The 13897-nt window shown below is 30.7% G+C and overlaps 3 protein-coding genes across 5 annotated transcripts in view; 1 reads left to right on the forward strand and 2 right to left on the reverse strand.

Moving 5' to 3' along the window:
• Positions 1 to 1787, reverse strand: part of LOC108690907 (tRNA (cytosine(34)-C(5))-methyltransferase) — a 3498-nt gene extending 1711 nt beyond the window's left edge. Inside the window, exons 1-5 of the mRNA XM_018198452.1 lie at positions 1599 to 1787; positions 858 to 1422; positions 625 to 787; positions 312 to 419; positions 48 to 235 (exon numbers count right to left, since the gene is read on the reverse strand). Coding sequence (XP_018053941.1) covers positions 48 to 235; positions 312 to 419; positions 625 to 787; positions 858 to 1422; positions 1599 to 1664 — 1090 coding nt within the window. The 5' untranslated portion in view covers positions 1665 to 1787. The remainder of the gene's footprint in view (positions 1 to 47; positions 236 to 311; positions 420 to 624; positions 788 to 857; positions 1423 to 1598) is intronic.
• A 603-nt stretch (positions 1788 to 2390) lies between these two features.
• LOC108691011 (vacuolar protein sorting-associated protein 35) lies at positions 2391 to 9836 on the reverse strand. 3 transcript variants are annotated; one of them, XM_018198616.1, is made up of 13 exons: positions 8595 to 9836; positions 7847 to 8012; positions 6251 to 6449; positions 6027 to 6150; positions 5760 to 5955; positions 5501 to 5695; positions 5334 to 5417; positions 5013 to 5249; positions 4645 to 4793; positions 4049 to 4535; positions 3267 to 3686; positions 3033 to 3176; positions 2391 to 2958 (listed from the first exon to the last, which is right to left on the reverse strand). In XM_018198616.1, exons 1-13 carry the CDS (start codon positions 9536 to 9538, stop codon positions 2779 to 2781), a joined length of 3525 nt encoding a protein of 1174 aa, XP_018054105.1. In that variant the 5' UTR covers positions 9539 to 9836; the 3' UTR covers positions 2391 to 2778. The 3 variants fall into 3 exon arrangements, with proteins under 3 accessions (XP_018054105.1, XP_018054104.1, XP_018054103.1); XM_018198615.1 differs by lacking the exons at positions 7847 to 8012; positions 8595 to 9836 and adding an exon at positions 7064 to 7138; XM_018198614.1 differs by lacking the exons at positions 7847 to 8012; positions 8595 to 9836 and adding an exon at positions 7064 to 7138 and having other exon boundaries at positions 6251 to 6470.
• Positions 9837 to 9913: 77 nt separating this feature from the next.
• The window catches only part of LOC108691012 (multidrug resistance-associated protein 7), a 7283-nt gene continuing 3299 nt past the window's right edge, over positions 9914 to 13897 (forward strand). The window contains exons 1-9 of the mRNA XM_018198617.1: positions 9914 to 9963; positions 10484 to 10622; positions 10721 to 11482; positions 11879 to 12136; positions 12270 to 12546; positions 12614 to 12837; positions 12975 to 13212; positions 13286 to 13554; positions 13635 to 13864. Of these exons, the coding sequence (XP_018054106.1) occupies positions 10485 to 10622; positions 10721 to 11482; positions 11879 to 12136; positions 12270 to 12546; positions 12614 to 12837; positions 12975 to 13212; positions 13286 to 13554; positions 13635 to 13864 (2396 nt within the window). The 5' untranslated portion in view covers positions 9914 to 9963; position 10484. The remainder of the gene's footprint in view (positions 9964 to 10483; positions 10623 to 10720; positions 11483 to 11878; positions 12137 to 12269; positions 12547 to 12613; positions 12838 to 12974; positions 13213 to 13285; positions 13555 to 13634; positions 13865 to 13897) is intronic.

The raw sequence follows: 13897 nt of genomic DNA on the forward strand, positions 1-13897 counted from the left end.
AATATTTTTATGAATATATTTTTATACATTTATTATCTAAAACTAACCAGGATCGCATATTAATCCTGGCACTAAATCTCTACAATCAATTAACTGTACTGAATCTTCAGTCTCACAAAGAAGCCTATGAAGTACCGCTTCATTTTCAATAGGATTTAGTGAACACGTAGAATAAACCATCCTCCCCCCAACTGCTAGCAATTCTAAGCCACGTTTTGCTATCCTGTACTGAATTCTATAAAATAGTCGAAATATTTTCTACATTATTATTTACAAAAAAAAATTTTTCAATAGATTATGATAATTTATACCCATGGAGATTACTGCCATTAGCAGGACTCCATTTGCACCATATATCTGGATTTTTTCGCATGGTACCATCACCACTACATGGAACATCCGCAAGTATTCTATCAAATCTGCATAAAAAAAAAGTTATAAGAATGCTCAATATGCAGGTAATTGTTTAAATATTGGATTGTCCGAAAAGTTCGTGCCGCAAAAGATTTAAATTTAATAAATTTAATAAATACTAAAATTTAAATTTTCTGCGTTTCAATTTTTCTTCAAAATCGGCATGAACTTTCCGGACAACCCAATATATTATAAAGTTTGAATTCCTACTTTAATGTATCTTTTGTATCATCTGGTTTTGTAATCATAAAATTTGGCATAATTGATGAATCATGATTCGTAATAAGAATGTTTGGACTATTTAGCCTCTTAGCTTGATGCACCAGCATATAACATCGATTGTTGTCAACATCATTAGCTATTACAAAACCCTCTAGAGCAAAATTTAAATATTAATGTTTATATTGTGCTCATTTTTTATCGTGTAAATTAGTATTAGTTACCTGGAGGATTTTCCTCATCTGCATGTATCATTTCTATAAGTTGTGCTGTTTTCGATCCTGGCGCTGCACACATATCAAGAACTTTATGCGAAGGTTTAACATCTAGGACCAAAGGAGGAACCATACTAACTACTTCCTGTCTGCTGATACTGCCATTGTTAGTTTCAGCAATAAGAAAATTATGCAGCCTAAAGTATGCCTCAGATCGTCGAATATCTTTCCTAGTTAATTGCAATTGCCAAGCTAATTCCTCTGGATAAAAGGGTAAACTATGTAATATAGTTTTTGCTCGACTATTAACGTCTTCCTTATCACCATCCAAATCTGCATTCAAAATTTCTTTGAAAAAATCACTTTTGATTATTTTCAATAAGGCTTTAGCTTCAGCTTTTGAACCGGTAATACGGAAAGCAACTGGCAGATTAGTCCTTATAGTGCTGATAAATGCATCCCATTTATCTTCTGGCACTATTCCTTGCGTTTTGTAATAATTTTCAAAATCTTCGTTTTCCCGAATAATATCTGCATAGCTTCCTGACTGAGAAGCACTATTCCATTCATTTTTCTACAATTATCAATTACACATCAACACGCGCTTTTCAAATTCACTATCATTATATTAAATCAGATAAAAAAATAAAATATGTTTTAAAAAGCCGCAAATGTATACAAACTCATATTAAAATGTTATGTTAAAACATATAACCTATGTATATTTTTAATATTAATGAATAATTGTACCTTCTGTTTCTCACGGCGTTTTTCAGCGAAGTTCTTTTTCGGTTTATGTTTTCGACCTTTACCCATTGCTTCGTTAAAGTATATATTTTTGCTCAATTAATACTAATAACCATTAATAATCGTGCATAATACGACTAACTCACACCGTATATACACAGGCACGTGCTGTTGCTGACTGCTGATACTGCTGATAACTGATAGTGCTAATGCTGATGTCACTGACATGCAGTGTGCACTCAGTGCACTACGCACACATGCAGGGCCGTCGCTGACATATAAGGCGCCTTTGCTAGAAAATTCATTTTTACATAAAAATGAAAATAAGAGATGCAATCAATAACCTTGATTTTTGACAAAGGTTATCAGGTGATGATCCTAAACAACATTTTAGTCGGTCAGATATCTTGGGTAATGCTCTCTCTTTCTCTCTCTCTCTCTCTCTCTCTCTCTCTCTCTCTCTCTCTCTCTAATTTTTGTTGATAATATATATGTATATGTATAATAAATCTTTATTAAAACAAGTATACATACAATTCTATTAATTCCAATATGTATGTTCCAGACATCGTTGACAAAACATCTCATGTAGGCAATTTATATAATTTAAACATTTAATTCAATTAAGAAATAATCTCATAACTATTGATCTGCGAGTTGCAACAACAATTACAATAAACTGATCCCGAATTAAGTTATTTATTTTTTGTTTTTAATGAATATTCCTGTTTGCTGTAAGATATAGGAAAGATATAGAATGAAAATTAAGTTAATCGGAATCAATGTTAAGGGGATCCTAAAGTTTGTATTGCCGACTAAATTATGTAATTTTTATATAACAATGACTTTTTTCCTCTTCTTCAAATTCGAAAATCTTTTTCCAAGATTAAAGTATATGCATTAATATGTATCTATGATATGGAATTTATGCTGAGAACGACAAAGTTTCGAAATTGAGATCTTTATCATTTCTTAGTCTAATATGGCGCTACAGAGCTGTCGTGACATTTGCTTCATATAAAAGCTGTGCAATCTTGTATAAATATAGTTTAGACTTACATTTACACTACGACTAATCGTCTTTAAGATTCCCTTAACTGTTGTTGGTGCAATCGAACTACAATATATTGTCTATATTATGGAAATACTTTATGTACAAAATTACAATGCCGATTCCACATTGTTAAAGGACAAGACCTTGATAAGAAAGTCCATCGGAATCTGGCGATTCCATCCTATTTCTTAAATGTTCTAACGTATTTGCTAAATGTTTTTGTATTTGATCGGTTTCTTCGCTCGCTTCCAAATTGGGAAGTTCCTCTCTAATTTTAGCAATCACTTGATTTAATATTTGCACGGTTACCTAAAAAAAATTTATTTTAAGAACAACTTAAAATAAAACTATAATAAACTATTTTATGTTTGTAGACGTCTTACAGCTGTATTTCCTTTTTCGTAGAAGTAAATGTAATGATTCAGCAGCTCCACGTACAGTTGTACTTGCACAGATGTATCCATGCACTGACTTGCTATCCTAATACCTTTTTTTAAGCAGTCCAACACTTTGCCACCTTCTTGCATCTAAAATTGTGAAAATTGTATTATATTTCTCGTATAGTATACTTTATTTCTATATTTATTTCATTAGATTAAAGTTAGATTTGTATGTACCTCTTTTCCGCCCGTAGCCAAAGATTTTCCAGACCAAAATATATGTGAACAAGTAGCGACTCCTCTACACTGATCAGGCTTTCTCAATAATTTGCTAGCATATAAAGCGCACTGATTGCGTACAGGCTCTGCGTTTTCTTCGCCAAAACAACTCATTTGCTCAAATGTAGCAATGATCAAGGTAATAGCTGCGAGCTGAGCTTTTGAATCACTTATTTCGTCTTCATATATCGAAAATGCTTGACTCATGAATTCATAAGCAACCATTTCAAAATTATCAAAACGGATTTCACCAATCGCTATTGCGCCTTGTAGAAAAAGTCTTAAGGGTAGTTCGGCTAATTCAGCCTTCATTAATGCTGTGATAGTCGTGTGGCAGAACTGAAAAATTTTTTGACACTTTTTTTGCCACATGTCATCCTAAAAAAAAGAAAACATCAATTTATATTGGTATTCAACATTCTTATTTCATTAATGTCCGTTTCTATTAAAGTAGATTTTTAATTTTGGTTTAATTTAAATTATTGTTTATCTTTTTTTTAATTCTCAGATTAGAATAAAAAAAAGAGTATACATTAAACAGATTGAAATTAATCTTTGATAGAAACAAACATAAAGAGCATTTTTCAATGCATCGTAATGCTCCTCGATAGCCAATCAGAAACATCAATAATTATTATTAACGCTTCTGATTGGCGAATTGGGATTCACGAAGCATTGCTATTAGAGACGAGATTGCGACGCATTATAGAACGCTCTTAAGAGTATTAAGAGGTACAAACCTGATCTTTCAGTGCTTTGTAAGTAAATGCTAATTGATAACTTTGGAAAACTATGGGAGGTAGGGTGAATTTTATTCTTTTGTTACCACCAGCACTGAAATGCTTCCTTGCAGCACTCAGTATCATATATTGCTGATCTGGTGTTTCTGATCTAAAATGATGTATTAATCTTCCGAGCAATCCCTGTTCTTCGGCAAAATCTTCAGGATCTTCTTCTATATTAGGTTGATCTGATTGATCTTGCACCAAGGAAGATACCATGAAGAGCACTGCATCTACTTGCTCTTGCATTGGAATCAATGTTTCATTCTCCAAAATATTCGTTATTATATATATAGCTAGTGATTTTCTGCCCTCATAATCGAAATAATCCAAAAGAGGCGCATAATGTTCAAGCTTAAGCACTGTTAATATATTTTTATAATTGTCTACGGGAATTTTCATTAATCTAACTAGTTCTCTTGAAACAGCACTATTGTACTCCAATCTAAAAAAGAAAAATAGAAATTATAAATATACAATAAACGCATGTACGAATATATATACATTTGTATGATACAAAATGCTATTTAACATGCGTAACAAATTACACTCACTTATCGACGTTTTGTTTCTGAAATATTTGAACTGTTGTAAACAAAACTTTATCTACGTAATCCACACGATCGGGATAGCATTTATGTGCTAAGTTTATAAGAGCCACTTGGAGGGACACAATATCTTCAGGAGGCATATCTTGTCTTGTCTACAAAACATTTTTTATATAATATATATAATGTGAATTAATCTCTTTTAATTAAAGTATAATATAATGTTTTTGCGACTATCCTCAGACTTAAACTAAATAGTAAGGAATTTTCTGATTTTCAAATCATGATATATCAAACATTATGTAATATCTAATAATCATCGGATAGTCATTCTAACATAATCAATAATGAAATCTATTCCATTTAATCGATACCTGTATGATAGTCGCAATTTGATCACTAAATACGTCAAACAGTTTGACGTCTTGTGGAATTCCTGGCACTTGATTTGGACTTCCCGGTCCTCCTACACCATCAGATCGTTGACTAAAGGCTGCAAGTCGATCAATCAATGATATAATTATGTTTTTAACATTTACTCCATTTTGCAATTCTGCACACGACTTCAGAAATGCATTTAACGTTTGTAAATGGAATTCATCAGGAAAGACCTAAATACAAATGTGAAAGACATTAATTTTTTGGATCATTGTTATTTTTAAAATAAAATATTTACGATACATATAAAGATTTACTTGAATTATACACTCCATAAGATATTCCTGTGCTATTGCATCTCTACAACTAACGACTTGCTCTAAGATTCCTGGCAATACAAGCTGAAAATGGATTTGTAGTAAAAAATATTTCATAGTTAAAAAGTAAATAAATTATGATTAAAAATAAAGAGATGAAAGTATACCTTTTTGTATTTATCCAATATTACAGATTCCAATTGACTAAGTCGTACAAGATTTGTTCCAACTAGAATCCGAAGCTCTTCTCTTTCCCTCTCTCTTCTTTCTCTGTCCCTACTATGACCTTGATGTTGCATACGTACCCACAATTTATTCATTTCTGCAAAATTCATCAGAACGAAATCTATGCTGTCACGAACCTGAAAATAAAATTGCAGAAGTAAGCAGTGTGCACGAGGAAAATTTTGTTTACAAAATACATACAGTTCCATCTTCATCATCACCCTCGGTGACATCTGGCAAAATATTCCTTGTGCATTGTAACAAATAATTCCTTAAGAATAGACCACGCAGTGGATGTTGCACGCCTCTACACATTTCTACAAGGTCTCTCAGAAGATCTCTTTTCAAACCAGGCGTTGTCTTGATATAAACCAGGCCAACAGTGATAAGTAAATATCTAGAATATTAATCAGAACATCATTTTTTTCAATAAGAAAACAACAATGCAATCACAAAGCAAATACATACAGTCTAGGTACGATATTGCCAACATATTGTACCAATTCATAGAGATCTGTAACTTTTCTTCCTTTTTGAAATTCATCCAATAAATAAAGTTCCAAGTGCCGTAATTCATCTGTGATTGCCATATCTAATTATAATTGTTATAAGAAATATTTACAATTAAATGTCAAAACCAACTACTTATATTTTAAGTTTAAGTTCTATTATTAAATAATTATTAAGGATACATAATTCATAATAGCTTTTTGGACTTAAAAGGGAAGTCCTAAGTTCTCCCAACATGGTAGAGGCATGTTTTAGCGCATCCATTAGTTTGGATTTGTCTAGACAGTGTTTCATCTGAAAAGCTTGGACTTTTACCACTCCAATTGCATCTTCTAACAATTTCTCCTGTTCCTCCATCCCTGTTATAGCAGGTGTCATTGGCTGCGAGAAAAACAAAGATACCTACCAGGAACACCAGGTAGTACCATGCTAGGTAAGCCATCCAACTCAAGCATGCACTACGGATGCAATGAAAATACATTGTCGAAACAAGGAGACTCAATCTATCCATAAAATTAAGCACTGACAATTAAAAATGACTCTTCAAACATAATATGATACATATATTTATCTGCAACTAGTATAGAACAGTATAGAAATTTCTAGTATAGAAATCTATTTATTAAATCATTAAAACTTGATGATTTCTTAAGGAATAATTGTTTTAATCGGGATAAACACTGCAAATTATAATAATGGGCTATGCAGTAAGATTAAAATATAATATATAAGACACACATTTCTCTATGATTTATGTGTAAGTGCTGATCCGTACAGAAAAAAAAATTAAGCATTTATGTCTATATTATTGAAAATCTCGATGAAATATTCTTTCTTCTCTGTACAAATATATTCTCGACAAATATAACCTATACAATGCTAGGCTTATTGTTCGCGAGCGATTGATTAGCATTACATGATCGAATTTGAAGGAGACTTCTTATCCTTGCAAGCGAAATTGCGAAACATGCCTCTCAAAATTCTACGATTCTTACCATTTTCTCGTGAAAAGAAATATACAATTATTCGAACATATGCCTCAAGGGCTCTGTTTGACTGGTTTGACAAGACATTAGATACGCCCGATTCCGCCAGAGTTCTATGGAAATCTGAAGTGTCTGAACACACTTGAATCAGATACATAGAATAATCACTTTCACCAACTCATTGAATGTTTTTTTTTTTATCGTTGCTACTTACTTATTTTAAATATTTACATATACACAAAAATTTAAAATTTTTGTGTATATGTAAATATTTAAAATGCAAATAAGAGCAAAATTTAGGTACACACGAAAAATTTAATAAATATCGGATTAAGAATATAAACGAGAAACAAATGCAAAATATGATATAAACTATTACTTTATAAACTATTCTGCTTATTAATGTTTTTTAATGCTTTCACAAGTATTATCGTATCACAACTATTCTGCTTATTAGGTAATTAAAAAAAATTGCAAAAATTGCAAAATAGACAATTTTTCGAGTTTCAGTTTTTCATAAATAGTACGTATGTATATGCTGGTTCTTTCGGCTGGTCTGGATCACTCTATACAAGAAAATGGAGAAAATGGAAAAAAAGCAGTGCTATATAATAAATATATAACTAGACTTTTGTTAAATACGAATATATTTATTGTAACTCAATGTGCTACATCTGATTATCCAAAGAATGTGGATTTGTAGGAGTCCGCTCCTAGTGAATAAATAACTTTTCTGTGAATCAATGCCAACAATAGCGGGGCAATTGTATAAAGTGTAAAATATTATTTAACCTTCAGCGATTTCATATATATATCCAACTCATCTTCAGATTCATTTTGATCATTGCCTTCATTACAAGGAAGAACAGTTTCAGGAGCTTCTGAGTCAAAATACTTTTCTTCTTCATCTTGATTTCTCAAGTCAACGTTATCATAAGCTTCATTGTCATCTACAGTACTGAAAACAAATGATAAAAATGCATATTAATGCAACTGTTATATTTCGATATCTAAAAAATGTTGTATTTATTATTTTTAGTTATTAAAAATTATAAAATAACAAATGGGACAAATGTTTTCGATTTATTTTACTTATTCCAAAAACTATTCTATACAAGATAAATATTATAATTCGAGATATTAGACCGATGACAATAAATCTAATTAAGTAAGAAAAATCCTATTTTTTCGGTCAAAGTAATACTTAAATAGTAAGTATTAAATATTTTTATGTGAATTTATATACATATCAAATTCTGATGAATTTATATACATATCCAATTTATAAAACATAACATTGTTAAATTAAATTTAAATTTTTCTTTTGTGTGTGTGTGTGTGTGTGTGTGTGTGTGTGTGTGTGTGTGTGTTTATTACCATACCACTTATAAATTACTTACTTATAAATTATGAAAATTTATTATAAAAACAATATTAATATAATATGAACTAATGAAGTTTTTACATTAAAAAATATTCTACAAAAACATCCATAATTTTTATAGACCTTTTATATTATATTTATTAACACAACATATACCTATAATCAAAATCTGTATCTTTACCATCCAGGAAACTCTGATACATGTTTGTAACAAATTCTTGTCTAAGTAACTTTATTTCTTGGCTTGATATTTTATGTATTTTATTGTTTTGTAATTTCTGGTCCTTATCTCTATTTTTTTTTACTTCGTTTAACTCTTCACCCCATTGTTGATAATTTTGTTTCTCAAAATTTGTCTTGGGTACTGTTTCAACAATGCTGTTTCTGATATTATCATTATCGTTATCATCATCTTCATCTGAATCATTTTCCTCTCGTACTTCGTCCTCTTCCTTTTGTTGAGATTTTAAACGATCTTCTAATTTATTTCTTTCTATAGTTTCCATAAGTATATCCACATAATTTACACTCTTTGTGTCAATACTGTCTCTAGCCTTCTTTTCCTCATCTGTCAAGTACTGTCCTACTAAGTGTTCGTACAACAGTGGATTTCTCTTCATCATTTCACATTCGCTAAAGTAGTCTCCTTTTTCTATTAATGTCTTCAAAGCTTCGTATCTTCTATTTTTGATGTCGATATGACGTGTAGAGTTATTGAAATACCTCTGTAACCTGTTCACGTGATAGATTGTCTCATAATCCTGACTTTTGTTGAAATACTCCAAGTGTTCCATCTTCATATATTGTCCAAATTTAGATAAAAATAAGCAGTGACTCTTTTCCAATAACTTCCTAGCTATAGTAAGTTTCTCCTCAAACGTTAACTCAGGTTCTCCTTTTTGCTGGCTCTTGAAAATTGCTTTGCTGTTACTCACATGGTCCAGAAGTTCTTTCTTGAGGGTATTTTTTTCCAGGTCTAACATAGAACAGTCCATGCTTTGTTCATTGTTGCTATTCTTATTCTCATCTAGCAGAGGATCTCCTTTAGCCCCTAAAGTCATGTTTTTCTGCAGAGTGCTTGGTTCTTCAATTTTGTTCATCAGAAATTCAGATCGAGTATGGAAAATGGAACTAATTGCGATTTGCGTACACTGACGAATCGGTGTAATTATATTGTTGCAGAAATTAGTACGATATAAGACCAATCTAGAGCACACACAAAAAATATATCTCTATTCATCTCTCGCATCTGCCTCTTGCGAAATTACGTTTTGCGTATTATTGTTATGATAAACGAGATAAATAAGTGACTTTCAGTATTGTGCGATTAGTTTTAAAATTCTTTAGGACATTCGTCATCCATATGCGCTATGCGTCACGTCATTACCAAGGGAAACATAACCTGCGAGTGATTGCTGTTGTGAGAACGCAACAACAAAATGTAATATAAGCGGGAAGGAAACAATAAATACGGGCTTATTGATGTTGCGTGTTTAAATATTCATAGAAATTCTTCGACTAACAGGTACAAGTGTATACGTGTTCTGAACCTGTTACGCTAATTTATATACGTTGTTTACTCATGTTTGCATTAAGTCAACCTCTTATCTGTTCCTATAATTGATTATCAATCAATAGTATCTTTTTACAATGTCGCATATATAAGGAATTAATTTACTATAAATTAATATATATTAATTAATTAATTAACGAAATATTGTGTTATTCAATGGAATGAAAAGCATAATAATTTCTTCAAGCAAAATAATATATATATATATATTTTTTTTATATATATTTTATTCTTATATACTTTTTGCTCTATTTGATACATTTTCAATATATCTTTTGATATATTTTAACGAAATTTTTCTTTGTATTTTAATTTATGTCTATAGCGATAGCGATACAGTAGTATTACATGGTACAATAGTATTAAATGTTTATATATATGTTTTGATATAATTCATGTTTTGCTTAAAAATATTTGTTAACCTATCAAAATTCTTTATATATGTTGATTATAACTAGTTATAATATTACAGTATGGCAGATAACTGGTTGAATGATGTAGAAAGATGGAAGTGGAATTGGACTGAGTTATGTGGACATCGTGGAGATATTAATCCAGTGAATCCTGAAACGGATGACTTGAGTATATGTTTCCAACAGCTTTGTCTTCAGGTAAAGTATAATAGAATTCAATCTTGTATAGTGAAAAACAACAAATTAATACTATTCATTTATGAAATTTATTTCTTAATTTATTTCTTAATTTCCAGATACCAGTATTAGCTTTCTTAGCTATAATTTCTGCATATCATAGTGGGAAAAGAAGTACATCTTCATCTCAACAACATCATATTTGTCATATTATAAACCTAAGGATCTTAATTACAATATGTCTTGTGATATTGCCCATTATAAGAGCATACATTATTCTAACTGATACTACCATACCTTTGGGGCATACCCAAATGCAAGATTATAGCACGCCAGTTCCAAAAGTATTGAACATTTCCATTCACAAGAACATAAATTCATCATTAGAGAATGGAACAGATATCATAAGCAAGATACGTGATGGATTAAATCATACTCTTAGATTTGTTGAATCAATTTTTTCATCAGAAATTAGTGTTAAGAATACTACTACATCTCCTGCTATATTATATACCAATAATTATGAGTTGAATATTACGGATAAATTTACTTCTGCTAAACCAATAGATTATCTTGTAGCAGGAACTGAAGGTTTGGCATGGGTTGTGCATCTTTGTTTTATTTTAAGCTTGAAACGTGGACAGAATCTTAACCCACGTGGACCAGTATTAATACGAGCGTTAATATGTCTTTTGATTGTTGTTTCTGTGCTATTATTACGAAGCCACATCAATAATAAACCTAAAGACGATGTATTGCCAAATTTATCATTGGGATTCAGTATCACCACAGTTATTCTTTTGATATTGTATGCTATAACATTGATACCTGGTCCTGCTAGGTCAGAATGGATGAGAGCATCATTGCAGCGAAATGTCACAGTAAGTTATCACATAATTATCTAGTAAAGATTATGCGTTTTGCGGGTTTCCTCCATGTCCAGATCCATTCTTGGAATGCCAATGTTTCCTGAACCTTGCAGTCCACTTCATCAGAACGAGAAGCCTAATACTTGCAGTATCTATATACTAGCAATATATATATTCTAAGAATGAATCTAGACACGGAGAAAAATCTGTGAAATGCATAATCTTTATATAGAAAGTACTTGTAGAAGTCTCAAGAATATTATAATTATCTAGTGTTTACATCAAATTTGCGTTTCTGATTATCCGGAAATGCTCAAGTTGCAAAACTTATTTAATTGCTTACGATATCTAAAATTGTTGAATTAGTAAACATGCAGAGATATCACAGATCAGTGAATGTGTTTGTAGATAGGAGAACGCACTCCACTACTGAGTAGTCCCACTTCTTCATACGTACAATTTCCAGAGGAACACGATCCGAGTTATCTTGGCATAGCTATGGAAGATACAACTGTCATTTCTAAACTTCTATTTCATTGGGTAACACCATTAATGGAAAAAGGCGTGAAAGGATTAATAAATCATTCTGATGACTTATTTGATTTACCTGATCAGATCAGTACCATTACAATCAGTCATAAAATTGATCAATGCTTACATAACATGGTAAACAAGACGGCATAACATTTCGCAGTTTATTTATGATATAATTCTTGAAATATTTTCATCATATATGAAAACCATTTTATAAATTAATTTAATTTTATAATAATCTTAATAATCTTGTGAAATGTTACAGCCAAAAATAATCAATAACAGAATTGAAAATAACTTAGAAGTACCGCTTCATTCGAATGTAAAAATAATTACAAAGAAAGTGACACTGTTCTACCTGTTGCACAAATGTTTTGGCTGGGAATTTTATGCAGTTGGAATACTAAAGTTTATCGCAGATTGCAGCTCTTTTATGGGACCAATATTATTAAATAAATTAATAGGTTTTATTGAAGATAAGAATGAACCAATCTCGCACGGATATCTATATGCGTCCCTTATAATATTAAGTGCTATAATTGGTACAAAATTAAACTTTTTGAAATTTTTTAAATATTTACCATGTGAATTACAATAATAATGTTTTAGGTGCCTTTTGTAATACTCATTTTACATTTTGGATGTCTGTTGTGGGCTTAAAGTTTCGTTCTGCAATTATTACTTTAGTCTATCGAAAAACATTGCATTCTTCTAATATCGATTTAAATCATAATTTTAATTTTGGCGAAATTATTAATTTTATGAGCACCGATAGTGACAGATTGGTCAATAGCTGTCCTAGTTTTCATACATTTTGGAGTATACCATTACAGGTAATTATACGACGGTAATCTGAATCTGTTTTCTTTTTTTAATACATTAAGAAAGAATATATTGTTTTATATTGTAAGTGAATTTTTTTTATTGCCATCTTTTAAAAGGAAACTAAAAAATGTTTTTTTATTTTCAGTTATTCGTGACATTATATCTTCTGCATAAGCAAATCGGAGTTTCGTTTTTAGCCGGTGTTGCGTTTTCAATAGTACTTATACCAATTAATAAAATAATAGCAAATAAAATTGGTAAAATTAGTATTAAACTTATGGAATATAAAGATCAAAGAGTGAGATTGATGGGAGAAATTCTACGCGGGATAACTACAATTAAAGTTAATGTATGGGAGGATCACTTCTTACGAAATATCTTTAGTTAGTATGCTTTTACATAAATAATTTCTTGCTTTTTTGGTGCCTGCATCTAAACATTTCTTTTTTTATGTAGAGATAAGAGAAAATGAAATGAAATATTTACGAGGTAGAAAATATTTGGATGCACTTTGTGTTTATTTTTGGGCAACTACACCTGTCATTATCGCAATATTAACATTTGCAACGTATGTATTGCTCGGAAATCAGTTAGACGCCAAAACAGTTTTTACCAGTATGGCATTATTGAACATGTTAATAGGACCTTTAAATGCGTTTCCATGGGTTCTAAATGGTCTTACAGAGGCGTGGGTATCTCTTAAGAGAATTCAAAGAATGCTGGACGTATGTATATTAAGACTATAATATAGCATAAAATAATGCATTATTACATTAGGAGATACTTAGTTTCTACTTTATTTCAGCTCCCAGATATGGATGCGTCGTTGTATTATACAGATATTACTCCTGACGTTGATTTATTACTGCAAAATGTAACATTTACTGTGAATCGTCCAAGAAATAACGATATTGATACAAATCTAAAGATTGCGACTCCATCTTCAAGCACCGACATTAAAAAAAGCGTTACATTCGAAGACGATGATGTTTTCACTTTATATAATATTAATTTATCTATACAAAAAGTAAGAATAAATTTTATTCATATATATATATATACAGTATA

Source organism: Atta colombica, unplaced genomic scaffold, assembly GCF_001594045.1.
Source record: "Atta colombica isolate Treedump-2 unplaced genomic scaffold, Acol1.0 scaffold38, whole genome shotgun sequence".
Lineage (NCBI taxonomy): Eukaryota > Metazoa > Arthropoda > Insecta > Hymenoptera > Formicidae > Atta > Atta colombica.

What these genes read in the sequence shown, in the direction of transcription:
- LOC108691011 (XM_018198616.1), bottom strand. Translation starts at nt 9,538, where the DNA reads ATGAACAAAATTGAAGAACCAAGCACTCTGCAGAAAAACATGACTTTA. An exon ending in CAGAAACAAAACGTCGATAA is followed by an intron (nt 4,536 to 4,644) that starts GTGAGTGTAATT and finishes TTTCTTTTTTAG; the next exon opens with ATTGGAGTACAATAGTGCTG. An exon ending in ACAAAGCACTGAAAGATCAG is followed by an intron (nt 3,687 to 4,048) that starts GTTTGTACCTCT and finishes TCTTTTTTTTAG; the next exon opens with GATGACATGTGGCAAAAAAA.